The 27,855-nt window shown below is 38.7% G+C and overlaps 1 protein-coding gene across 3 annotated transcripts in view; it reads right to left on the reverse strand.

Moving 5' to 3' along the window:
• The window catches only part of sgsm2 (small G protein signaling modulator 2), a 91,716-nt gene that overhangs the window by 51,991 nt on the left and 11,870 nt on the right, over nt 1-27,855 (reverse strand). For all 3 annotated transcript variants that reach the window (XM_079573703.1, XM_079573704.1, XM_079573702.1), the window contains exon 2: nt 8,125-8,293. In XM_079573703.1, the coding sequence (XP_079429829.1) occupies nt 8,125-8,293 (169 nt within the window). The remainder of the gene's footprint in view (nt 1-8,124; nt 8,294-27,855) is intronic.

Consider the following 27,855-nt stretch of genomic DNA (forward strand, 5'->3'; position numbering starts at 1 on the left):
CAATGACACAGTATCTGTCTGTCTAGATCAGGGGTAGGCAACGTCAGGCCCGGGGGCCAAATCCGGCCCTCTGGCACAGAACCTCTGGCCCTCAAAATGATTTTGAGAAACACTATTACACAAATCACAGAGTACTTTTAACATTATTAGAGTTAAATGGGAGGAAAAAAAGGTAGAAATACTGTCAATGCACCCAGTGAGGTCATAACACTGGCATTTGAAAGAAGTGCACAGGAAAGAGAATAATCGTTTTACGGAAGAAATCACATAAATCTACTTGAATTAAGATATTAAATCTAAGGATTGAGTAGATTTGGTCTGGTCTTAGATTAGATAAAACCTCTAGTAGTAGTTATTCTCTTAATTCAGATAATTTTGTGTAATTTTTAGAGAAAAACAAGAGGGTTTTATTCTTGTTCCGTTGGCGCTGTAGCATTTGTATCTTGGATTAGTTCAAACCAACTCAAATTCAACATAGAAGAACTTTAGGCAAAAAAGGGAAAAACCCGAGGCCTGGCATGTCCATTCATTAAAGGACTTTTAACCCGGTATCGGAGCCTCGATCCCTTTTTTTGCCTATACCTGAAGACCTGACCTCCTTACAGACTATTCTACCCACTGTATCCATCACTTTGTTTCCTCTCTAAAATAAAAGAACTTTAATTCAAGCAATTTTAAGTCATTTATCTCATGATGGTATTTTTTCCAGCTTTACTTTGGGCTAAATATCAGCGGTGTCGGCCCTCGGTCTGTTTACAATAAAGAAAATCGGCCTCCGCCAAGAAAACTTGCCTCCCCCTGGTCTAAATGAATAATTAAACAACCTACTCAAACATAAATGCCAGAAGTAGTAGTAGTGTAGTAGTAGTAGTAGTATCAGTAGTAGTAACTGTGGTAGTAGTTGAAGTAATCGTCTAGCACAGGGGCAACAGTGGCTCAAGCCCAAACCCAGAAGTTCCATCCCAGCTCTGACCAGTCCATACTGCCTCGTGTCCTTGGGCAAGACACTTCAGCTATTCTGTGTATGAACGTAGTGAGCGATGCATGACATTTTAAACCTTTACAACTGTATGTATTAAAATGTCAAACTTTGTCAACCGGACCAGGAGGATTTAGTGGAGGATGTTTCAAAGTAGAATATAATATAAGTAAATGTCCTTATTTCTGAAAGAAGAACACTTTTTATTCATCAGAAATACAGCTGGTGGGTCGGGACCCAAAAAATGGGTCAAAAGTGAGCCATTTCAGACTTTATCGAATACTTTATAGAATATATGTATAATAATTTGATAATTCTGAGTAAATTTTATTTACATAGATGTAGATTTCTGAATGTAAATCCCAATTTTGTTCCTTTTAAAAATGAACTGATGTCCTTGTATAAGTCTCTCAAAATTCTAGAATGTAAAAGTGCCTTAAAACTATGTGAAAAATTATCTGTATATATGAGCTAATGCCCTGATGTTTTTGTAACAAATGTTTATTTTTTGATGCTGCTTAGATTTTCCTGCACAGCAGTCATTTGTATTGTCTTTTTTGGTTAAGATACATTGTCGATTGACTTTGCAATCTGACGCTCAGATGATAGAACAAGATCTAGAGGCGAATGTGCAGTAAACTTATGTGGAATGTAAACAGTGAAAATGAAAGTGATTGAAGGATTTAGGATCTACAGAAGAGACGAGGAGGAGAGTTTATTCTTCAGACGTAAAAACCTGTCAGTGACTTTTCCTGTCAGTCCAAAAACACAGACTGACTTGTGTTTTTCTACTTGTCACCTGTGGCTTGTGGACGGCAGTGGAGCAAGAGGGGCGGAGTCAAACCATCATAGATCCATGAGGAAAACTCATTATAAGGTCAGTAGATTATGGATCACAGACTCTGGAGCTGTGATGTCATCGTTTTAGTAAAAGTTGCGGAGACGTCGTAACAACGGAGCCACGTAAACGGCGTTTTGAGATCTTTCCGCTCTGGAACAGAGTTTGGAAAATGTTTGTTTACAGACGCTCGTATAAAATATCTTTGCGTTCGGTCCTTCGTGTGGACAGGGCCGTCGTCGGTCGCCTTCACCAGGAAACACTTCCTTCAGTATATGGACTGTTATAATAACTCGTTTTGAGGAACCATAATTTAAGTTTAAAGCATTTTCAACTATGATTTGTGGAATATTCTAGTATTTAACATAATTTATGACATTATAGTTTCTGGTTTGGGTCGCGGCTTGTCATCTTATATAATGATGGGCCCCAGTGTTATACCAGTCGAGACTCCCTGGCCTCGACGATGTGAATGTGGTGAATGACTCTTGGTGATTTTTAATGAAATACCAGAGGTGTAAAGTACATTTCCAGCAGTCACGTCTCCAGTATTCTCACGGTACATTGTGTTCACGGCTAATTGATGATTAGAAAACCCTGGTGCAATTACGTGAGCACAGCTGAAAACTGCTGTGCTGATTATAGAAGCTACACAACAGCCCTTTCTTTATGAAGATAGTTAAATATCAACACTCGTGAGTTCCATTATACTCTCAAAAAGGGAACGTTTTTCTCAAACTCTGTTCTTGTTTCATGAAAAACATGACATTGCCTGATTGACCCCAACCTTTTGAGCAGTAGTGAAATAACTTTGCATCTTCAAAAACACAAAAATCGTCCCCGAATTCACCCTCTGTACGGCAACACGGCAGGGACAAAACTTCTTCCTTTCTCATCTGACAGAACATCTGCACAGCGCCACCTACAGTTCACAGAGTGTGCATTATTTGGCTTTTCAAATGGACCAAAACCAAACTGTAGCAGTAGCTGTAGTAGTAGTAGTAGTAGTAGTAGTAGCTGTAGTAGTAGCTGTAGTAGTAGCAGTAGTAGTAGTAGCCGTAGTAGTAGTAGTAGTAGAAACAGTAGTAGTAGTAGTAGCAGTAGTAGTAGTAGTAACAGTAGTAGTAGTAGTAGTAGTAGTAGTAGTAGTAGCAGTAGTAGTAGTAGTAGTAGTAGTAGTAGTAGTAGCAGTAGTAGTAGTAGTAGTAGTAGCTGTAGTAGTAGAAGTAACAGTAGTAGTAGTAGTAGTAGTAGTAGCTGTAGTAGTAGTAGTAACAGTAGTAGTAGTAGTAGTAGTAGTAGTAGTAGTAGCAGTAGTAGTAGTAGTAGTAGTAGCTGTAGTAGTAGTAGTAACAGTAGTAGTAGTAGTAGTAGTAGTAGCTGTAGTAGTAGTAGTAACAGTAGTAGTAGTAGTAGTAGTAGTAGTAGCTGTAGTAGTAGTGGTACCAGTAGTAGTAGTAGTAGTAGCTGTAGTAGTAGTAGTGGTACCAGTAGTAGTAGTAGTAGTAGTAGTAGCGGAAGTAGAACAGAAATATAGTGGAATAGAAAGTGTTATATTTCAAATATAGTGGAGTAAAGTAAGTTCTCAATACAAAAACTACTCAATTAAATTACAGTACTGTAGTTAGATTTACTTCACGACAGACCACCTCTACACAAAGGTACAGAATACACAGTAGTAGTAGTAGTAGTAGTAGTAGTAACAGTGGAATCAGCCCTGACTGGACTCTCCTCGCGCTGAGGTCGTGCCACGCTCTGCGGCTTTGTGCCTTTTTCCCATGATGCTTTGTGGCCTTACCCTCATCAGTCGCCATGGCAGCGGCAGTAACGAGAGTGTGATGGGGGGGGGGGGTGTAAACAGAGCTGCGGGCCATAACGTGATGCTGTTACCGAGAGACAGGGAGGTGACGCCCAGGACGAGTCACAGAAGCGTCTGAGCAGAGGAGGCTTTCAGGAAACATGGGGAAAAGTCAGTTATCTGTTTTTTCAGGGCTGATAGATATTAAAACATCAATACTTATCAGAAAACATGTAATTTCATATTTTCCCCACAATTTTTTAGCCTTAAGTTGTAGTTGTAGGAATTGTTGTAGTATACAATTTGTCATTTAGAGTAGTACTAGTAAATATTATTATTAACAATGATAGCAGAAGTATTGAAGTTCAAGTTGCTGTAGTGGTAGATTTTAAATGATGGAGGGAAAAAAAAAAATATTATTGCATATTAGATTGTTTTACTTGCCCGGCGGCTGTGTGAGTGGTTATAGCGCCTTTATTGTCCATCCCAGCGGCCTCTAGGATGATCCAGGACCAATTGTTTTCAGGGTTTTTAGTAACAATGAAGATGGTTCCATCAGTAGTGAAAACCCATAAAAAAAATAATTCAACACATAGAAATCATAGAACTGCCTTTAGCTATCTGGTCCTGTGTCCACAAATGTGTACATTTTGCTCACCGTCGAATCTCAGACCAGTTTAAATTGAACGTTCTATCCCCTATCCAATGAATGGTGAAGCCAGGGTGCAAAACTGTATGGTGAGGTGTGTTATGTCCTTTTCATGGACTTTATACATAATTTATTTGGTTTCTTTATCATTAAAATATCATAAGATGATGTTTAGTGGCCACTGGATGCATGTCCGCCTTACAAACACTTGACTGAATATGATATAGCATTTACCTCAGAGGACACTTTTATACACCTTTCCACTTCTGCTCTCCCGCACACGTCGTGTTCTATGTACTCGCCTTGTCACGTATTGACTCTACTCAGTACACACTTGTGTTTCCACTACACTACACAACTGCAGTTGTTGTGGGCAGCGCCCCCACAGATATGCATGCTGTACAGAACACATGCTGCCTTCTGGTGAGGGTTATGGAATTATTTAGAGGAGCCAAGGCAAATAATACAGGAAAGAAGCAACTATGAAGGTAAGAAACATGAAAATGTTATGCTGACACCAGTTAAAGGGGGGGTATTATGCAAAATTGACTTTTTCAAGCTTTCCATCATGTTATGTCATTCCCCCATTAAAACATGCCTGAAGTGTTGCCTTGGCACATTCACGTATTTTTGAGTCATCTGTAAAAACTCTGATGGCGGCCATTTTAGGGATAGGTTTGCCTGAGTCCTCCTAGGAACGCCCCCACCTCCTGGAGACGCCTCCGAGCTTTCGTCACCAGCCGAGTAACCAACCACTGCTCCTCAGCAGAACCCCCTCCCCACTGATGCCACAGACAGTGTGTGGAGGGGGCGTGTCTAAAGGCTCAGAGGTTCTTAAAGAGACAGAGGCCTATTTCAAGACATTCACTACAGCCATTTTGAGAGAGACATTTTATACAAGGCAGTTATTTTAATTTACTGCATTTACAGACCAACAGAAGGTTTGGTCATCATTGTAGTGTGATATAGACTGGTGCTATGAGATTGAAAAAAAGCATAATACCCCCTCTTTAAAGTTGGGCTAACAGTGTCCAAATGCTAATATCAGTCAAATCCCCCTTGTGAAATATTAAATCCGTATGACCTGCATGTTAGTAGTAAAGGCTGTTGACCAGGCACTGGGCTTTAGTTTCTGCCAGTGGAAAAGTGACTTCATTAGTATTTAAAGTAAAATAACAAAAGGTCTGTACATTCATCAACAATTTCTAATGGGGCTTTGACCCAATAGCCACTTGTAGCAGAGATTCACGACGCCATTGGCCGCCATTGCTGTAGTACCTCCATATAGTGGCAGCTCGAACATGCTAGTTTTACATTGCACAGCATTGGACTTTAGACAGGTTCTAAACAACTGTAAAGCCCTGTCCCTATGTTAAAACTTTCTACAGTTAGATATTGCTCCTGTGATAACACTGGGTTAGGCACAATTAAAAGGGACCAGGCTGGTTTTCGTAAGAATATTTTTAGAAATCTCGTACTAATGAGGGCCGGACTGTTAGCATTGGAGCTGCGAGGCTGTGACTGAGCTACATGTCAGGCAAGGGCCGAGTCTACAGTGAAGATCCCGCCTTGATGACCTTTTAGGAACATGCTTCATCAGAACTGGGGAGGAGGAGTCTGTAAATCCGCCATGACTCCCCCCTCGAACGTGGTCATTGTGGTAAACGGTGAGGAGTGAGGAATGATGGTCTATTAATAATTATGTCTAGGCTTTGCCCTCACCTACATGTGGTTGATGAAGCTGAAAACATCTGGATCGTTCATAATTTGCGATGCTTGATGGCCAATGCTAAAGAAATATAGTAATGGAACGCAGACGCCATGCTAACCACCATTTTCGGCATGAAGCTACATATTTGTACCTTTATTGATATTTTCTGGTATTTTCTACCCCCAACACGTCAGTGCTTTAACTTGAACTGCACTACGTGAATTACTGAAAGTTGTAGGCAGTTGAGGAAATCTCTCTAAATGGGTTTTTAGCTCTCACAGATCCTCCCACACATCCCGACTGTTCACTTGAGTCAATTAAAAGCACGACTCAGCCGGAGTTCATAGAGCTGAGACATGAACGTTGTGGAAGGCCAAACAACTCTGTGCTTATTTAGACTTCCTGGTTCGACTGGAAGGAAATGCACAATATTTAGATACACACTGTCTTTTATCAGAGTAATATTTCACCGTATCTGTAGTCGAGTAGATATGAAATGTTCTCTGTCCCCGTCATCCCTCGATGCCGCTGGGCGAGCCGTAAGCAGCGGTGGACAGTCAGGCTAATGGTCAGAATCACCTGCTGGAGGATTAAGATGATCCAGCTCCACAAAAAAGCCCAAACTCCCATCGCTACTTAGTAAAACCCCAGGGCCCGGATCAGCATAAAATCCATAGGATGTGCAGACACCGCCCACCTGCCCACGTCGAGAAGACAGAGGCAGGAGTAGAAGAAGCAGCAGTACTAGTACAAGTAGTAGCAGTAGTAGCTAACTGGTAGTAGTAGTAGTGAGGAAATCGGGGAGTTATTTTCATTTGTTCAACTGTAACATAAAAGCTGAAGAGATCAAGGCCAAGCGTCATGAACTAATAAGATTACTTCAATGTATAATGCTTTGAGCCTTTCTTATAGAATATGTGCCAAGGACAGAACTAGTGGTGCCAGAAATCAAGACATTAAAGAGGGGGTATGATGCTTTTTTCAATCACACAGCACCAGTCTATATCACACTACAATGATGACCAAACCTTCTGTTGGTCTGTAAATGCAGTAAATTAGAATAACTGCCTTGTATAAAATGTCTCTCTCAAAATGGCTGTAGTGAATGTCTTGAAATAGGCCTCTGTCTCTTTAAGAACCTCTGAGTCTTTCTGACACGCCCCCTCCACACGCTGTCTGTGGCATCAGTGGGGAGGGGGTTCTGCTGAGGAGCAGTGGTCGGTTACTCGGCTGGTGACGAAAGCTCGGAGGCGTCTCCAGGAGGTGGGGGCGTTCCTAGGAGGACTCAGGCAAACCTATCCCTAAAATGGCCGCCATCAGAGTTTTTACAGATTACTCAAAAATACGTGAATGTGCCAAAGCAACACTTCAGGCATGTTTTTAATGAGGGAATGACATAATAACATAAAAGTCCATTTTGCATAATACCCCCCCCCCCCCTTTAACATGGGAAACCTTAAAATGTAAACAAACAAAAAAAATGATGTTTAGTGTCAATTTCTCCTTTAAATCTGGGGGTTCAATTTACCCCAAGACCTGGTTCAACTTCCTAGTTTGTGAACCTGTTCTCAAACAATGGCAATAAAAAACTATTCTGATTCTGATTTCCAACTTCGACAGTAGTAACAGCAGCAGTAGCTGGAGTAGCAGTAGCAGTAGTAGTAGCAGCACTAGTAGTAGTAGCAGTATCAGAAGTAGTAGCAGTAGCAGAAGTAGCAGGAGTAGAAGTAGCAGTAACAGTAGTGCAGTATAGCAGCAGTAACAGCAGTAGTAGCAACAGCAGTAGTAGCAGTGCTACTGCAGTGCTACTACTACAGTAGTAGCACTGCAGTAGCAGTAGCAGCAGTAGCAGCAGCAGCAGTAGCAGCAGCAGTAGCAGTAGCAGTAGCAGTAGCAGCAGTAGCAGTAGCAGTAGCAGTAGCAGTAGCAGCAGTAGCAGTAGCAGTAGCAGTAGCAGTAGCAGTAGCAGTAGCAGTAGCAGCAGTAGCAGTAGCAGTAGCAGTAGCAGTAGCAGTAGCAGTAGCAGTAGCAGCAGTAGCAGTAGCAGTAGCAGTAGTAGCAGTAGCAGTAGCAGTAGCAGTAGCAGCAGTAGCAGCAGTAGCAGCAGCAGCAGTAGCAGCAGTAGCAGTAGCAGTAGCAGTAGCACTACCTGGTGATCTCCGTGTGCTGGTTGAGCTGCTCCTGGACTTTACGACAGACTTCCGCGGCCGTTTCGTAAACTTTGCCGACTTTGGTGAAGAGGGCGGCCGTTTTGTCGCTGCGCAGGAACCCGGCCGCTCTGCGCTTCAGCAAGTGACCCAGGCAGGTTTCGATGGCGGCTGCAGGGACGACAGAGGGGGAGGGGCGAGTATGAGTACGAGCTGTAGTAGGCAAGGCAAGGCAAGTTTATTTGTATGGCACATTTCATGTACATGACAACTCAATGTGCCTCACAGTAACACCACACATAGTAAAAGTAGAATAAAAAGCATTAAAAACACAATAAAAAGCATTAAAAACACGCTGAAAATCAAGAAAACAAATCATTAGCTACAATTACATTAAAAAGTTTCAATCTCCATAGGCTGCAGTAAAAAAGTGTCCTTTCAGCCTGGACTTAAAAATGCTCAGGGTTGAGGCCTGTCTCAGATCCTCACTGAGGCTGTTCCAGACTTTTGCTGCATGAACCTGAAATGCAGCCTGACCGTGTTTATTATTGACTCTGGGAACCAAGGCCGTGGGAACCCAGGGTGCTGAGGGCGCTGCAGCACCCCCTGGTGGATCGTCTATGCATTGCAGGCAATATTAACCTCTTAACTCCCGCCTGAACCGAGAGGATCTTTTTCCTCACGTCATCAGATTTTTTTTCCATCATTTTTTTGTTGGGTATTCAACTCATTTTTGTAACTTTTTTGTCATTTTTTTTGTCATTTTTTTGTCATTTTTTTGTCACTTTTTTTTCACTTTTTTGTCACATTTTTGTCATTTTTTGTCACATTTTGGTCATTTTTTCGTACATTTTTTTAAATCAATTTTTTGTCATTTTTTGTCATTTTTTCGTCAATTTTTTGTCACATTTTTGTCATTTTTTCGTCCATTTTTTCTTCAGTTTTTTATCAATTTATTGTCATTTTTTATCACATTTTTGTCACTTTTTTGTCACATTTTATCACATTTTTGTCATTTTTTGTCAATTTTTTGTCATTTTTTCGTACATTTTTTTAATCATTTTTTGGTCATTTTTAGTCATTTTTTCGTCATTTTTTTCTTCAGTTTTTTTATAAATTTTTTGTCACATTTTTGCCACTTTTTTTGTCACATTTCGTCACATTTTTGTCATTTTTTGTCAAATTTTGGTCATTTTTTCGTCAATTTTTTTTTATCAATTTTTTGTCATTTTTTGGTCAATTTTTTGTCACATTTTTGTAATTTTTTCGTCAATTTTTTCTTCAGTTTTTTATCAATTTTTTGTCATTTTTTTGTCACATTTCCATCATTGTTTTCGTCTCTGTTTTGTTGCTATTTTCACAGCTTTTTTCCAGAAGCTTTTGGACTGGGGTAAAGCCAAACTGGAGAAAATGTGCTCGGTTCAGGCGGGAGTTAAGGGGTTAAATGAAAAGGAAATAAGCAAAGAAATAGCGTTTTGGGGGGGCAATCTTGTCTCTCAGCACCCCCTAGCCAAAATATCTTACCACGGCCCTGCTGGGAACCACCAGGAGGCCCCTCCCTGACGATCTCAGGGCCCGAGGTGGCTCATACGGCTGTAACATGTCAGAGATGTACTTTGGTGCTTGACAATGAAGGGACTTATACACAAGCAGAGCTGTTTTAAACTCTATTCTCTGAGCGACAGGAAGCCAGTGCAGAGACCGGAGCACTGGACTAATGTGGTTGTATTAGTCCAGGACTCGAGCCGCAGCATTTTGGATGTACTGCAGTCGTCTAACAGCTCGTTTAGAGAGGCCAGTGAACAGGCCGTTACAATAGTCTAACCGGCTAGAGACAAAAGCATGAACTAGTCTCTCCAAGTCTGGTTTGGACACTATGTTTTTTTTATTTCAGCCATGTTTTTGAGGTGGTTTTGAAGCCGCTGATGTAATGGACTTAATATGACTGTTCAAATTCAGGTCTGAGTCCACGATTACCCCGAGATTTCTAACTTGACTTTTGGGTGCCAGTGAAAGAGCTTCAAGATGACCAATGACGACCTCAATTCAACAATTATCTCAGTTTTATCTGTGTTCAGCTGGAGGAAGTTATTTTGCATCCACGCACTAATCTGTTTGACACAATGACACAGTGAATCTACAGGCCCATGTTTTGATAAGATACATTGTTACCTGATATTAATTGACCAAGCGGAAGCATGTACAAAATGAACAAGAGGGGCCCCAGAATCGACCCCTGGGGAACACCACAGGTCAATGCTATTAGGTCTGAGACACAGTAGTACAAGAACTGATAGTAGTTTGTGTCTGTTTCACTGTATTTTGCTTTGAATAATATGGAAACTTTGGATAGATATTCAGCAAAGCCCTTTCAAACAAAGATTATTATTGTAGTGGTAGCAGTAGTAGTAGTAGTAGTAGTAGCAGTAGTTGTAGTAGTAGTAGTTATAGGAGGACGGGAGGGCATCTGACACACAGGAGTATAGGAGTGTAAGCGCTGATTGCTCTGAGCTCTTGTAATTACTGTCTGAATTATCGCCGTGTGAGGAGGAGGAGGAGGAGGAGGAAGCGTCTCGGGAGGACCCCACACGCCCGGCTGCAGCTGAGTGTTTCCACGGTAACAGGCTCATTAACGGGCCCAATATTATGTAGCTATTATCTGCCGGTGCCAGTGGGAAACAGGGGGGGGGGGGGGAAGGATTAGAGTTCTTTTAGCCTTTGTGTTTTTACAGCCCGACAAACATGTTGGGAAAAGCTCGTGATCGTTTGTTTTAGTTTCGCCGTCAGGTTTTTCAGTAAAAATATCCACACGTACAAAACAACAACACACTGCAGACTGTTCTGGGAGCAGCGCCGATGTCCGACAGCAGCGACATCCACAGGAGAGACAGGGAAGGTTCACGAAGTGTCTCATCTATAGGACTGGGACAATATGTTGTTCAGAAATGTATAGGGCTGGGTTCTATTTTTTTTTTTTTTTTTTTTTACAATACTTGGTTTTCAACACTGATACCTCTATGAAAATATTGTCAAAAAGCACCGTAAACAGATTAATAATGTTATTTTATTCTTTTCCACTGAATTTCTTTTACATTTGCATAATTTATTTGAACCAAGAAACTTCCTTTAACCTCTTAACTCCCGCCTGAACCGAGAGCATTTTCTCCAGTTCAGCTTTACCCAAATCCTGTAGGCCAGTGTAACGCCTCATTTGAAAACTAAGATCTACAAAACTCATCTAAATGGATCTTTTTCCTCACGTCATCAGATTTTTTCCATCTTTTGGGGGGGGGGGGGGTATTCAACTCATTTTGTAACTTTTTTTGTAATTTTTTTGTCTTTTTTGTCACATTTTTGTCATTTTTTCGTCACTTTTTTGTCATTTTCTCATCACTTTTTTGTCATTTTTTCGTCACTTTTTTGTCATTTTCTCGTCACTTTTTTGTCATTTTTTTGGTCACATTTTTGTCACATTTTTTGTAATTTTTTTTGTCTTTTTTATGTAATTTTTGTTTAATTTTTTGTCTTTTTTTAATCATTTTTTGTCCTTTTTTTTGTCCTTTTTGTCATTTTTTGTCATTTTTTTGTTATTTTTTTGTTATTTTTTTGTTATTTTTTTGTTATTTTTTTTGTCACATCTTCATCATTGTTTTCGTCTCAGTTCTGTCGCTATTTTCTCACCTTTTTTCTAGAAGCTTTTGGACTGGGGTAAAGCCAAACTGGAGAAAATGTGCTCGGTTCAGGTGGGAGTTAAGGGGTCAGATGCAAGTTGGCCATTTTATACTCACTACTGCCACCTCAGGTCATACGTGTAACTGCAGCTTCTATATTAAGCTCGTGCATGACGGCACTTCGGACCCGAATTAACACCTTTCTGAGTGACAGAGCAGGATTTTAGAGGCAGTTGTGGTGAACAGGTCTGAGCTCATTCTACACATTAGGACATGGCTGGAACATGTAGGGGGAGGAAAATACATCATTTTAACATTGTATAGTCCCTTTAAATACAAAAGGGCAAAAAACTTTCCATGTTTTTCCTCAATTTTTAAAGAGGGGGTATTGTGCTTTTTTCAGTCACATAGCACCAGTCTATATCACACTACAATGATGACCAAACCTTCTGTCGGTCTGTAAATGCAGTAAATTAGAATAACTGCCTTGTATAAAATGTCTCTCTCAAAATGGCTGTAGTGAATGTCTTGAAATAGGCCTCTGTCTCTTTAAGAACCTCTGAGCCTTTAGACACGCCCCCTCCACACGCTGTCTGTGGCATCAGTGGGGAGGGGGTTCTGCTGAGGAGCAGTGGTTGGTTACTCGGCTGGTGACGAAAGCTCGGAGGCGTCTCCAGGAGGTGGGGGCGTTCCTAGGAGGACTCAGGCAAAACCTATCCCTAAAATGGCCGCCATCAGAGTTTTTACAGATTACTCAGAAATACGTGAATGTGCCAAGACAACACTTCAGGCATGTTTTTAATGAGGGAATGACATAATGACATGATGGAAAGCCGATTAAAGCATCGATTTTGCATAATACCCCCCCTTTAACAATTTTCCCCCCACATTTCCCCCAAATGTTACCCTTTTATTTTTGGTCCACTTCTTTCTCAAATGTTTTTTCCATATTTCCCCCCAAAAATGCTCACCTTGTGTTTCACTTTTTTTCTTTTAAATACCATTTTTCTGTACCAGTAGAACTTTAATGACATCATCTAATTAATTCCTGGGCAGAATTCTGCATGCACTGCAGACGATAGGGAAATGTGGATTATTTTTTTTTCATGGCTTTTTACAGGTACTTTCTGATGAAAAAAAAATGTAACTATGACTTAAAGGGACTAAATGGGGTTTAAAAATGTTAAAATGATGTATTTTCCGCCCCCTACATGACCCTCCATGTCCTAATGTGTAGAATGAGCTCAGACCTGTTCACCACAACTGCCTCTAAAATCCTGCACTGTCACTCAGAAAGTCATGCACGAGCTTCATATAGAAGGTGCAGTAACACGTATGACCAGAGGTGGCAGTATAAAATGGCCAACTTGCATCTAGTCCCTTTAAGCCTGGTTCACGAAGATTTTCCAAACCTGAGAGACTCACACAGACTAGGCTAAGTCAGGCGAAGGCTTTATGTTTTATCATTTGAAATTGTGAAATGACAGGGGCTCCTCCTGCTGGCAGCTGTGGGGAATTCATTATAAAACAACCTCTCAGTTTCCATTTACGCCGCGGTTTGCAGCTTCAGCTCGGCCTGAAAAACAACTTTAACCAAGCGTATCTTTCCAGTTCGGCTTTACCCAAATCTAAAATCTTCTGGGCTGAAGCAACGCCTCATTTGAAAGCTACAAAATGTATCTAAACTGATCCGTTTCCTCACGTTGTTGCCATGTACATCTCGTTTTTGCCGCTATTTTGACCCCTTTTTTTTTTCAAGAAGCTTTAAGACTTGGGTAAAGTCGAACTGGAGAATGATTTGATAATAACTTCTGGACTTTCTATAGCAGGGGGAGGCAAGTTTTCATGGCGGAGGGACGATTTTCTTTATTGTAAATAGACCGAGGGCCGAAGCTGCTGATGATTAGCCTAAAGTAAAGCAAAACAATGGAAAAAATGACCATCTTAAATGAGATAAACTTAAAATGGCTTTAATAAAAGTTCCTCTGTGTTGAATTTGAGTCGGTTTGAACTAATCCAAGATACAAATGCTATGGCACTAACGGAACAAGAACAAAACCCACTTCAAATCAGACAATTGTTTTCACTTGAAATGGCACAAAATGATCTGAATTAAGAGAATAACGACTACCAGAGGTTTAATCTCATCTAAAACCAGACCAAATCTACTCAATCTTTAGATTCTTCTTTCTTTACTTCCTTCAAACACCAGTGTTGTACATAATGCATGACCTCATTGTGTGTATTGACAGTATTTCTACCTTTTTTTCTCCCATTTAACTCTAAGAATGTTAAAAGTACTCTCTGATTTGCGTGATAATGTTTCTCAAAATCATCTTCAGGGCCAGAGGTTCTGTGCTGAAGGGCCGGATTTGGCCCCCGGGCCTGACGTTGCCTACCCCTGATCTATAGTGACAAAAGCATATGGTCCCACACTCGTCTGATCCCAGAAGAGCGTAACGGGAAACGTCAGGCTTCAGATGAATATGGCAATTTCGAACTTCTAAAGATGAGCTTGAAATTGCACCAATTAAACCTGATGAAAAACATAATAAAACACAAAAAGCAAATGCGTCTGCGGTGTTAATTTCCCTAAATGCACAGCCTGCTTCTATGGCATGGCCCGAGACGGCGGCGTGTTCCTGGGCGGCGTCGCGTGGCAGCTCGTATCCCCCGTTTGACGGATGATTCTAATAATCCGGTCTCATATCGAGCCTCCGCGCCGCTCTGTTTGCGTCTGAGGACAAATCAAATCACCGCTCGTCTAATGTGGGAAATAAACACGTCGCGGGTAACACCGGGGAAATATGATGCGCGCCTTCACAGAGCGATCGGCCCAAACATTACGACCAGCGCTCAGGAGATTAAGCTGAAGTCGTGCGTTGGCTCTCGGAAAACTAAACAAAAGCTAAAAAGGAAAGCACCAGACCGCCTCTCCATCTACATTCCCTTTTCAGACGCTAATCCTGAAGCTATAAATATCTTTCTTACACTGAGAAAAATAAAACATTGGCTTAATCTGCAAATTGTTTAGAAATCATTTACATCTGCATTTTCCTAGTTGTTCATAACGATATATATTCATTAGTCCAACTATAAATGTTTCATCTGTAACTTTGAACATTTTAAATTGGTTCAACAAAAAAATGTTCGTGACTTGAATGTTCAAAGGTTCATTGAGTCAATGTAAAACTCTTCATTAGCAGATATGAGCCAATTTAAATTTTTTCATTGAACCAATGTAGTTTTAATGGCTTAATCAATGCCATTTATTGATTTCATTTAAATTGATTAATTTCATTAAAACACATTTGGATTCATTTACTTTTTTATTGCCAAAGACATTGTATGTACAAATGCAAATTGCAATATTTTGTAATATGAGTAATGTAGGTTCAAAAGCTGGTTAAACATTTTGAGAAAAAGTGTTAAAACTGCAGTATAATGTATTTAGCCACATTGTTATGCATTTTCAAACACTTGCACAGCAAAACTGGATGAACAAGAATTTTCCAAAAAAAAAAAACTGTGCAGCCAAGGTACAGCATAATAATCACTGCATCAGTCTCCCTGTGATCCGTGTTCATTTCTTGTTATCCAGTCCCATGAGTACCTTCAGGATGAATTCAACTGTGCGTTCACATTTCTTTGGGTACTTCATGTTGAGGCGTTATGAGTCCGAATTGCAAAGTCTTGAACCATTGAATGCAGATCTGTCACAATCTTCACGATGGGTGTTACGACGACTGCCATCGGCTCTTCCTCCACACGGAAATCTTGCTGCATCTGCAAAACATGAGTGGAATAACACATATTAGAATTTACAAATAATGCAATGATTTTCATGGTAGGGTCTAAACCCGGCTAAACTAAGCCTTAACCAGGTCAAACAGTCTGAATGAGCCACTGGTATTTTAACTTTGTAATTACAGTATGAGGGTTTTGTAAATAACATTACTGCAGCTGTAGATAAAACTGAAAATACATGTATTTAAGGGGAGCTCTGAGAAAGTACAGATGTTTGCTCTCAAAATACCCAAATCAGTAATAAATGTGCACTTCATGTTAAACACAAACCAGAATCTTACAATATTTGAAATGTCGTTCATCTTCTCTTTCTATGAAAAAGCCTGATTTCCCCCATTTTGTAAAGTAAAGTTAGAAAATGATACATTCCTATGGTATTTCTTAATCAAAATATAAAGAAGCATATATATACACCAATTTTAGACAAGTATTTACATGATATTGATCTTTGAAATTTTAGGTATTGCACAGTACTACAAGAGAACTAATTTTAGTTTTTGGGTAAAATAAAACCATATTTCTCCTGCAACTCTAATATCTTCAGCTTTCAGTTCATTTTATAATATTTGTACAATACCCTTATTCATTTATTTGTTTCTTTGACAGGGACAGTTCAAGAAAACATTGCCAACTCAGTGGCCGATGTTATGTACATAACATCCAAAGGCTTATTTGCAGATTTTTGTCAAATGCATTCTAGTACATGATTGGCTCTATATGAGGGACTTCTGACTAGATTCTCCAAGAGTCGCTGCTCTTCCTCTCCCGTTATTTCCTTGTCGGGGATTAGCAGTGTCTCGTCCAAATTAATGAAAAGCTCTAGATTCCATGGTGAATTACCCATGAACAGTTGAAGGTACATGTTAAAACATTATATTGGATGTAAATTCTTGACTGAAGAAAAAAGTGAGCCCTTAGCTTGAGCACAAAAACATCTACCACGATGGAACACTGTGTCCTTCAGTGAAGCCTTTACATCCAGTATGATGTTTATAACACTGACTGTCAGTAACTTACAGCCTGCCATGTAATCTAGAACTATTCATTTATTTGGATGACACACTTTTAATCCTCCATAGGGAAATAATGGGAGAGGAAGAACAGTGCCTCCCAGAGAGTCCAGTCTGAAGTCACGTGTCACTTGTGTGAATAGAGCCCATTGTCAGCTCGCACGCTTGTCAAAAAAGATCCATTTATTGGCTCTGATCAAATGTAAAACTACAAGATGCACATATGTTATGTAGGCCATTGATCAGGAACCCAGAGAACCAATAAAGAACCGATCAAATAGAGAAATGATTGATAGCATTGATGTTGCTCAAATCTGAACAGTTAAGTTTTGTAAATTATGTAAAATTGGCGGTTGTTAATACCATAATATAATAAGAAATTTTACAGTTAAGAGCACAAGCACCACAAAGACATGGTTATTTTCAAGCCCAGTCATACCTGATGTTCTTTAATGACCGCGTCCACTGGAACAGCATCATTAACTTCAGTACACATGGTGTGTACCTGCATCCAGTGTACTGCTCATGGAAGCCTGTAAAATAATAATTTAACTGTAAACAAGTATGTACAGACATTGTAGTAATTTATATATATATATATATATATATATATATTCTTGAAAATGTGTTGGCACAATAAGGTTACATAACATTATGCCTTTCAAATAATGCATAGACCTACCTCCTCAAATGGAGATGACCAGCAAACAGGAGTCCTCGTCCTAGTGCTGGTGTGGGGGACGGCTCCTGTGCAGATGAGACGCAGAAAAATTCATTACTTAACTGTAAATGGTCTGTCATTTTTTCAGCATTTTCTGTCCTTTAATTGTAATTACAGGTCATATAATAGTGTTTCAACGCAATCTCCTCGTTGCCCCTAAACAGTTGTTTATTATTTCATTCATGCTGCTCACTTTGAGCTCCCTGTGGGGCAGCAGCGGTGGAGGTGACCGGGGCGGAGGAGGCAGTGGGCGCGGTGATGTCGCTGCCGTTCGGAGGCGGCCAAGAGCGGAGTGGAGCTGAGCGAACAGGTGGAAGATGTTTCGTGTCGGGGCGCCTGTAGCCGCCTCCTCAATCACCGACCCCGCGCACCTTTCCTCTCCCATGGCCCGGGAGAGCTGGCGCTGGGAACGTTCGGCCGCGCTCACTCGCTGTTTCCCCAGAGCCGCGCTCTTAAACCCTTTCCCCGCAGGCCGCGCTCACGTCCCGCGGTCTGTCCCTGTGCCACTCCTCTCTCCGCCCCACTCCAGCAGTCACGCTTGTTTCGCAAAATAAGCATGCACAACTTAAGCGCGAAGAGGAATAATAAAGAAAAAGAGTTCATGTTCTCTCCCATCGTTCACGATTCGTTCGTGAACGTCACATCACTGGTTTAAGCGCTTGCAAAACACGTTAAGGAATTATATTCATGTCAGCTTAAAGCACAGTAAAGGTAGATAGTATTTATTTTATGCGAGTTGCATTTCAAAGTCCAGGCGATGTCACGACACAAAATGGCGGCTGCGCTAACCCTCCTAAGTTAGTGTAATATCTAAATCATAAGGGTGCAATTGGTCAAAAATAAAACCTTCAACCTAATACTCATAGCCTACAATATTTTAGAGATTTGATGCACAATCAATTTATTCAGTTTCAGTGCCAAAACATTTTCAATTAAAATTCAACTTCAGGAGAATTCTAGCTGACGCCTCTGTGCATACATACAGGACACATGTATTAAGTTTACAAGTCTAAATATGCTTTTAACTTACCTTTTCTCGCTGTAAAGTTCCAACAGTGGGTCTGGCCAGATCTTGAGTGAAAAGGTCTTGGCCACATTTGAAATCTGGAACACGTGGTGTGTCATCTTCTTCAGCGTTAATTGGTAGAGTCAAGTGCTGCGGTTGTCAGTGCTGCCCCCTGTGTTCGATGGCTCGACGAACGATTGTTCATTAGATCAATTAACTTTTATAAATAACTGTCAATTTGCAATAGACCATTAGATGTACATACAAAAATGTATCAAAACACAATGTTCAATCTATATGGTTTTAATTGGTCTAACCAATTTGATTTTCTTTATTTAAGCCAATAGCAAAGAACATATTGAATCAACAACAGCAGTGTTTCACTTTTTTCAGTGTAAACAGCGCATTAATATTCCTCACCTCCGTCTGCTGCGCCTCAGTAAAGAACATGACTCACTCAAGACCAAAAAGATAAAAATAGTCTGGAGAATGTGCTGCAGCTGGGCCCATTCACAAAACTGGGGATTTTAGCAGAGCTGATGCACAATAACCTCGCCAAATGATCCGGCAATATCCTCAATCCATTCACAGGTTTTTTTTGCAAACGCAGCTTAAAAACGGTAACCTTAAAGGGACTATACGGTGTTTAAAAATGTTAAAATGAAGTATTTTCCTCCCCCTGCATGTTCCAGCCATGTCCTAGAATGAGCTCAGACCTGTTCACCACAACTGCCTCTAAAATCCTGCTCGGTCACTCAGAAAGGTGTTAACCTCTTACCACCCGCCTAAACCAAATGCATTCTGTCCTCTTTGGCCATTATATAGGCCTGTGTCTTAGCTTTCAAATGAGGTGTTCCTCATTTGAAAGCTAAGACCCACAAAGCTGATCTTTTTCCTTGTGTTGTTGCTGTGTTGTGTCACCTTTTTGTTTTGTTTTTTTCTTCTTCTTTTTTTTTCATTTTGTCACATTTTTGTAGAATTTTTGTCATTTTTTTAAATAGAATTTTTGTCTTTTTTGTTTTGTTTTTGTAGAATTTTTGTCACATTTTGTTGAATTTTTGTCACTTTTTGTTTGAGTTTTTGTAGTTTTTTGTTGAATTTTTGTCACTTTTTGTTGAATTTTTGTCATTTTTTTAATTGAATTTTTGTTTATTTTGTTTTTTTGTTGAATTTTTGTCACATTTTTGTTGAATTTTTGTCATTTTGGAAACATGCCCTTAGCGCCAAACCTGCTCTGGACCAGGTTTAGTTCCAGTTTGGATCAGAAGGAAGAGTGACTTCCCTGATATCAAAACGCCCATGAAGTTTGCAGATTTTAGCTGACGACATGAAAAAGGCTTATTTCTCATTCACATAATACTCAGTCATCAGATTTTTTTTCCATCCTTTTTTTGTTGGGTATTCAACTCATTTTTGTAACTTTATTGTCATTTTTTTGTCATTTTTTTTAATCATTTTTTTGTCACTTTTTTGTCACATTTTTGTAATTTTTTTTATCACATTTTTGTAATTTTTTTGTCACATTTTTGTCATTTTTTTAAATAATTTTTTGTCACATTTTTGTCATTTTATCGGCAATTTTTTATAAAATTTTGGTAATTTTTTTGTCGCATTAACCCCTTAACCCCCTTCTTCCAAGAGCACATTTTCTCATTTTTTCAAGTCTTTTTTTTCCCTGAAAGTGAAATAACTTCACTTATTGCAGTGATATTTATATTTCTTCCTATTTAGTACTCCATAGTGGTAGAGGTACAATATATCCTGCCTCAACTGAGCTTTACCCAAATCAATCAATTGAATTTTTGTCTTTTTTGTTTTGTTTTTGTAGAATTTTTGTCACATTTTGTTGAATTTTTGTCACTTTTTGTTTGAGTTTTTGTAGTTTTTTGTTGAATTTTTGTCACTTTTTGTTGAATTTTTGTCATTTTTTTAATTGAATTTTTGTTCATTTTGTTTTTTTGTTGAATTTTTGTCACATTTTTGTTGAATTTTTGTCACATTTTTGTTGCATTTACATCCATGTTTTCTTCTCATTTTTTTGTGGCTGTTTTGGTCATTTTATCGTCACTTTTTTGTCATTTTTTCATCACTTTTTTGTCACATTTATTGTCATTTTTTGTCTTTTTTTTGTCCGATTTTGGTAATTTTTTTGTCACATTTTTGTCACATTTATTGTCATTTTTCGTCACTTTTTTGTCACATTTTTTTCATTTTTGCATCATTTTTTTGTCACATTTTTGTCACATTTATTGTCATTTTTTGTCTTTTTTTGTCACTTTTTAGTCATTTTTTTCTCACTTTTTGGTCACATTTCCATCATTGTTTTCATCTCAGTTCTGTCGCTATTTTCACAGCTTTTTTCCAGAAGCTTTTTATTTATTTATTTATTTATTTGAGCATACATTTTTCTCAAAAGGAGTAGGCTGAAGCAAAAGCTTATGAGCGCCTACCCCCAACTCAAAATTTTGGATTGGGGTAAAGCCAAACTGGAGGAAATGTGCTCGGTGCAGGTGGGAGTTAAATATCACAACGATTAAAACTCGGAAAGACCAGATGCCAAACATCCCAACAGGAAACCAGGAGAAGACGAGCTAATCTCTGCTGGTGAATCGATCGTGACCCTTTGCAGGTTTCTTCTCGTTCTCACGCTCAGAGTCTGTTTGTGCGTGGGACGGAGGGCGGGACTAAGGAGAGGTCGAGAAGTCATCGGTGTCGTCATGGCGACCGCATCTTCCCCAAAACCCTGTGTCCCACTGGAGGAACGTGGGCTTCTCCAGGTCACGCTCGAGTTTATCTGGCAACGCATGTTTGTCTAAACACCAGGTAACTCAATGCAATGCCTGCAATGTTATGCTTTATTTCCTTTCCGCTTCAGTAACGTGTTTAAACTGGTTTAGTTCCTCTGACCCGGGTCGACGAACCCAGACATGGTTCTATACAAAGCATGTTGTCAGTCGGTTTAGTTAACCCGGAGTTTCTCTGAGGATTTGTGAGGCGTTCATGTGAAACAGGAAGAGTCAGAGCCAAGCGGCCAATCACGGCAGAGAGACAAACACAGTTCATCTGAAAATCAAAACCTATCTCTCAAAACAGTGTTAAAAGTGAAAAAAAGGAACAACTTCAACCAAGAGTCAAAACTGGTAATACTTCTAACTCAGTGTGGCGTTCAAGTGTTTTAATGTGAACAATAACTTCAGTATTTTCCTGTTAAAACCTTCATTACCTCTGCAGGAATTCATCCACCTGACAGACAGTGTGGGCACACGAGCCCAGAGCAGAGGAGGCTGTGCTGGTCCTTTCAGGAAAACATCTTTTCAGTGAGGGCGGCTCACACCTGGAACACCTGGAACATCCCAACACTGAGAACCTTCACTAGATCAGTAAAACTCTGGCTCCTGGACAATCAAACCTGCAGTCACAGTGTGAACATGGAGGCTGTTTACCAATAGTGTTTAAAATCTCTTATTTTTCTGTGTCGTTTTGTTTATAATGTCTTTTTACTAACCATTTGATCTTGTCTTTTGTTCATGTCTGTTGTGCTTGTTGTTCTGAAGACCTGCCCTGGGACTACAGATGAAAATGAGCCATTGTGGCAACTCTGGCATATTTACATGTGGACTTTGAGGACTCATGTTAATTAATATGCACTGTCCCATCTTAAATAAATAAATAAATTAGAGTTTCATTGCTGCTAATCCCATGATTCTTAGAGATATGACATCATGTCCTGAACTCTAAACAAATGAACTTCTATTCCAACTTCCAGCACACGGCGTCTGACGCATCCTACAAACATTTCACGTACGGGTCGACCAAATGCACACACTTTTACAATTAAGATGATCTTTATTTCCACAAGAGGCCTGGCAGGTCTATCTTATACCCTGGGCTAATATTTCATTATAAAAACAAATCAAGGTTTTACAGACAGAGTGACGTTTGAACTGTTTGTGTGAAATGTTCCATCATTGAGGACAGGGACGATCTTTTTCCTCACGTCATCAGATTATTTTTCCATCCTTTTTTTGTTGGGTATTTAGCTCACTTTTGTTACTTTTTTGTCCTTTTTTCGTATTTTGTTTTTTTTTTTTCTAATTTTTATCACATTTTGGAATTTTTTAATCACATTTCTGTAAATTTTTTGTCACATTTTTGTAATTTTTTTTCAAATTTTTGTCATTTTTTAAATAATTTTTTGTCACATTTTTGTCATTTTATCGTACATTTTTTATCAATTTTTTGTCATTTTTTGGTCATATTTTTGTAAAAAAAAATCACATTTTTGGCATTTTTTTGTCAATTTTTTATCAATTTTTTGTCCAATTTTTATAATTTTTTGTCACATTTTTGTCATTTTTTGTCGTATTTTTGTAATTTTTTTGTCATTTTTTTGTCATTTTTTTATCAAATTTGTGTCATTTTTTTGTCAGATTTGTTTTACATTTTTTACATTCACATTTTTTTGAGGACAGGGACGATGATGGATCTACTGCTGTGTTTGGATCGTATGGATGTATGGACAGCACATGAGTGAGGCAGGAGCTGGAGTCTGAGATTAAAGGTGAGATCAGTGTGACTTTTTTCACTTTAGTGCAGTTTGGGATATAATTCTAGGAGTTTGGGTCAGAAAAACTGCTGTTTTGTCAGCACCAGGCCACGCCCCCTTTTAGTCGACCGAGGAAATCTTGGTCATGGGGTTCGTGTCGCTTCAGCACATGTCGGTCTGAGCAGGTGAGACGGAGCAGACGAGAGGAAACCTGTGCAAACAAAGAGTCGCCCTGCCCCCAACAGCGGCTCCAGTCATTCCATCCTCACACACGAGAGTAACCACAGTGTTTCAGTCATCACGTGCACGGGTGTTGAACGAGATAGTCCCACCCTCGTCACATAAAGTCAATAACAACGTCCTAAATCTTTCTGGTTTGTTGAGGCGCAGTGCCCATAGGCAAACACACCTCACCCTCCGCCTCTCCCGGACGACTGAGAGCGTACAAGGACTAAGCCTGAGCTGAGCCTGTTCCCTGGAGCTTTAGCGGCGTTAGCGTTAGCGGCTGATCCCCAGGTCGCTTTGACCCGCTCACACTTCCCTCCTGAGGATGATTTTACGTCTGCAAAGCTCAATAAATCAGGCAGGAATGAGATACTGGAAAATGCCTTAAGTCTGAGCCTGTAAAGTGTGGAGTCTCTGAAGTGCAGATGTTTGTTAACCTCTTACCACCCGCATGCTGTCCTCTTTCACCATAGGCCTGTGTAACACCTCATTTGAAAGCTAAGACCCACAAAACTGATCTTTTTCCTTGCGTTGTTGCTGTGTTGTGTCACCTTTTTATTATGTTTTTTGTCACTTTTTTGGTGAGTTTTTGTCATTTGTTGGTTGAGTTTTTGTCACTTTTTAGTTGAGTTTTTGTCACTTTTTTGTTGAGTTTTTGTCACTTTTTTGTTGAGTTTTTGTCACTTTTTTGTTGAGTTTTTGTCATTTGTTGGTTGAGTTTTTGTCACTTTTTTGTTGAGTTTTTGTCACTTTTTTGTTGAGTTTTTGTCATTTGTTGGTTGAGTTTTTGTCACTTTTTTGTTGAGTTTTTGTCACTTTTTTGGTGAGTTTTTGTCACTTATTTGGTGAGTTTTTGTCACTTTTTTGGTAAGTTTTTGTCATTTGTTGGTTGAGTTTTTGTCACTTTTTCGTTGAGTTTTTGTCATTTGTTGGTTGAGTTTTTGTCACTTTTTTGTTGAGTTTTTGTCACTTTTTTGTTGAGTTTTTGTCATTTGTTGGTTGAGTTTTTGTCACTTTGTTGTTGAGTTTTTGTCACTTTTTTGTCTCTTTTTTGTCACTTTTTTGTTGAGTTTTTGTCATTTGTTGGTTGAGTTTTTGTCACTTTTTTGTTGAGTTTTTGTCACTTTTTTGGTAAGTTTTTGTCATTTGTTGGTTGAGTTTTTGTCACTTTTTCGTTGAGTTTTTGTCATTTGTTGGTTGAGTTTTTGTCACTTTTTTGGTGAGTTTTTGTCACTTTTTGATTAGTTTTTGTCTCTTTTTTGTTGAGTTTTTGTCACTTTTTTGGTGAGTTTTTGTCTCTTTTTTGTCTCTTTTTTGTCTCTTTTTTGTCTCTTTTTTGTCACTTTTTGGTTGAGTTTTTGTCACTTTTTGTTGAGTTTTTGTCACTTTTTAGTTGAGTTTTTGTCACTTTTTTGGTGAGTTTTTGTCTCTTTTTTGTCTCTTTTTTGTATCTTTTTTGTCTCTTTTTTGTCACTTTTTGGTTGAGTTTTTGTCTCTTTTTTGTCTCTTTTTTGTCTCTTTTTTGTCACTTTTTGGTTGAGTTTTTGTCATTTGTTGGTTGAGTTTTTGTCACTTTTTTGAGTTTTTGTCACTTTTTTGAGTTTGTGTCACTTTTTGTTTTTGTCACTTTTTTGTTGAGTTTTTATCACTTTATGTTGAGTTTTTGTCATTTGTTGGTTGAGTTTTTGTCACTTTTTTGTTGAGTTTTTGTCACTTTTTGTTTTTGTCACTTTTTTGAGTTTGTGTCACTTTTTGTTTTTGTCACTTTTTTGTTGAGTTTTTATCACTTTATGTTGAGTTTTTGTCATTTGTTGGTTGAGTTTTTGTCACTTTTTTGTTGAGTTTTTGTCACTTTTTGTTTTTGTCACTTTTTTGTTGAGTTTTTGTCACTTTTTGTTTTTGTCACTTTTTTGTTGAGTTTTTGTCACTTTTTGTTTTTGTCACTTTTTAGTTGAGTTTTTGTCAATTTTTTTGGTGAGTTTTTCTCATTCGTTGGTTGAGTTTTTGTCACTTTTTGTTGCGTTTTCATCCTTGTTTTCTCATTTTTTGTGGCTGTTTTGGTGCTTTTTCCCCAAGAAGCTTTTTGATTAGGAGAAAATGGGATCCGTTCAGGCGGGAGTTAAGAGGTTAAAGAGTGGAATGAAAACAGCGTCGCACTTTAGTGACAAATCTCTGCCTATTTACTCTACCCTTTGTGGTTGCATTTTATTCCTTTTCCCTCTTGAAACAAATACAGAGACATTAGTTACAAATGAGGCCCAAACATATCTCGGTGGAAAATCCATCCCAGAACCCTGTCCTCCACTTGGGCGTTTATTAAGGAGCCCTCTTAAACGCGGTGACGTCATGTGAACAGGGCCTGCTAGACTGCAGCGTGCGACTCCTGTGGCGAGGCTCGTGTCGGCGCCCCCTGCTGTGAGTGCGGGGGAGCGGGAACACGATCAGCTCTCACAGTCGAGTAGAGACTGGTCACAACACGAGGAGGAAACACAATCTGCACCAAAGTCACAAAACGGGCTGGTTTATCCAAGGTACAACATAAGAACGTCAGAGAAGTCCTGTTCCCACACTGGTCAATGCTGAGATGTTTTCATTCCAGTCTTTAACAACATCTCCACTTTGGCCGCGCCTGCAGACTCCACTCTTTACAGGCTCGGATTTAAGATCATGAAGATTTTCTTTTGAGAGGGATTTTTGAACCTCTTAACTCCCGCCTGAACCGAGAGGATCTTTTTCCTCACGGCGTCAGATTTTTTTTCCATCATTTGTTTGTTGGGTATTCAACTCATTTTTGTAACTTTGTAATTTTTTTGTAATTTTTTGTCACATTTGTCAATTTTTTTTCCAAATTTTTATCACATTTTTGTAAAAAAAAATATCACATTTTTGTCATTTTTTGTCACATTTTTGTCATTTTTTTGTCACATTTTAGTCATTTTTTTGTCACATTTTTGTCAATTTTTTTGTCACATTTTTGTCAATTTTTTATAATTGTTTTGGTCACATTTTTATCATATTTTTGTCAAAAAAAATTTATCACATTTTTGTCATTTTTTGTCACATTTTTGTCACATTTTTTATAATTTTATTGTCACATTTTTGTCATTTTTGTCACATTTTTATCACATTTTTGTAATTTTTTTGTCACATTTTTGTCAATTTGTTTTTCAAATTTTTATCACATTTTTGTCAATTTTTTAATAATTTTTTTGTCACATTTTTGTCATTTTATCGTCAATTTTTTATCAAATTTTTGTAATTTTTTTGTCGCATTTTTGTCATTTTTTTGTCATTTTTTTTGTCACATTTTTGTCATTTTTTCTTAATTTTTTGTCAATTTTTGTGACATTTTTGCCACTTTTTCATCAATTTTTCATCACTTTTTTGTCAAACTTTTCTCACTTTTTTGTCACATTTCCATCATTGTTTTCGTCTCAGTTTTGTTGCTATTTTCACAACTTTTTTCCAGAAGCTTTTGGATTGGGGTAAAGCCAAACTGGAGAAAATGAGCTCGGTTCAGGTGGGAGTTAAGGGGTTAAATATCTAATTCCTGCCTGATTTCTTGCAGGGGCGTATGTTCGGTGACACTTTACACTTTACATATTTCTATCAGTAATCTACAGCAAAAGTTTCATGTTGATATCTCTAAATTTGTTTTCCCGCCCTGTTCACCTGAGGGGTAAACTACGAAGCTGCATTAGAGGCTTATCGGCAACTTCAGTGTTAACCCTGGGTTTGCTGGATCACTGTCTGGCTGGGTCGATCTCCATGGAAACATGCCCTTAGCGCCAAACCTGCTCTGGACCAGGTTTAGTTCCAGCTTGGATCAGAAGGAAGAGTGACTTCTCTGATATCAAAGCGCCCATGAAGTTTGCAGATTTTAGCTGACGACATGAAAAAGGCTTATTTCTCATTCACATAATACTCAGTCATCAGATTTTTTTTCCATCCTTTTTTTGTTGGGTATTCAACTCATTTTTGTAACTTTATTGTCATTTTTTTGTCATTTTTTGTCACATTTGTCAATTTTTTTTTCGAATTTTTATCACATTTTTGTAAATTTTTTTATCACATTTTTGTAATTTTTTTGTCACATTTTTGTCATTTTTTAAATAATTTTTTGTCACATTTTTGTCATTTTATCTGCAATTTTTTATCAAATTTTTGTAATTTTTTTGTCGCATTAACCCCTTAACCCCCTCCTTCCCCGAGCACATTTTCTCATTTTTTCAAGTCTTTTTTTTCCCTGAAAGTGAAATAACTTCACTTATTGCAGTGATATTTATATTTCTTCCTATTTAGTACTCCATAGTGGTAGAGGTACAATATATCCTGCCTCAACCGAGCTTTACCCAAATCTAAAAGCTAAAAAGATTTTGATGCTTTATCAAAATAGCGAGAAAAAGGGGATGAAAAGTCAACAAAAACGTGAGAAAAACACAACAAAAAATGATAGAAAAAATAGTTAAAAAAACCAACATAAATATGACAAAAATGTGGCGACGTGACGAAAAGTTTCCATCACTTTTGTCGGTCTTAGCTTTCAAATGAGGCGTTACAGTGTTGATCTCCAGTCGAGAAGCTTTTAGATTTGGGTAAAGCCCAGTATAAAAAAAACACGAATCTAAAAGGAATTGCGTGGATTCTGGTGCACCACAAGGTTCAATTTTGAGACCACTATTATTTATTATTTATATTAATGATTTTGCTTCTGTTTCTACGACCACCTTTCCCGCTCTTTTTGCTG

Source organism: Gobius niger (assembly GCF_951799975.1).
Source record: "Gobius niger genome assembly, chromosome: 1".
Taxonomy (NCBI): domain Eukaryota; kingdom Metazoa; phylum Chordata; class Actinopteri; order Gobiiformes; family Gobiidae; genus Gobius; species Gobius niger.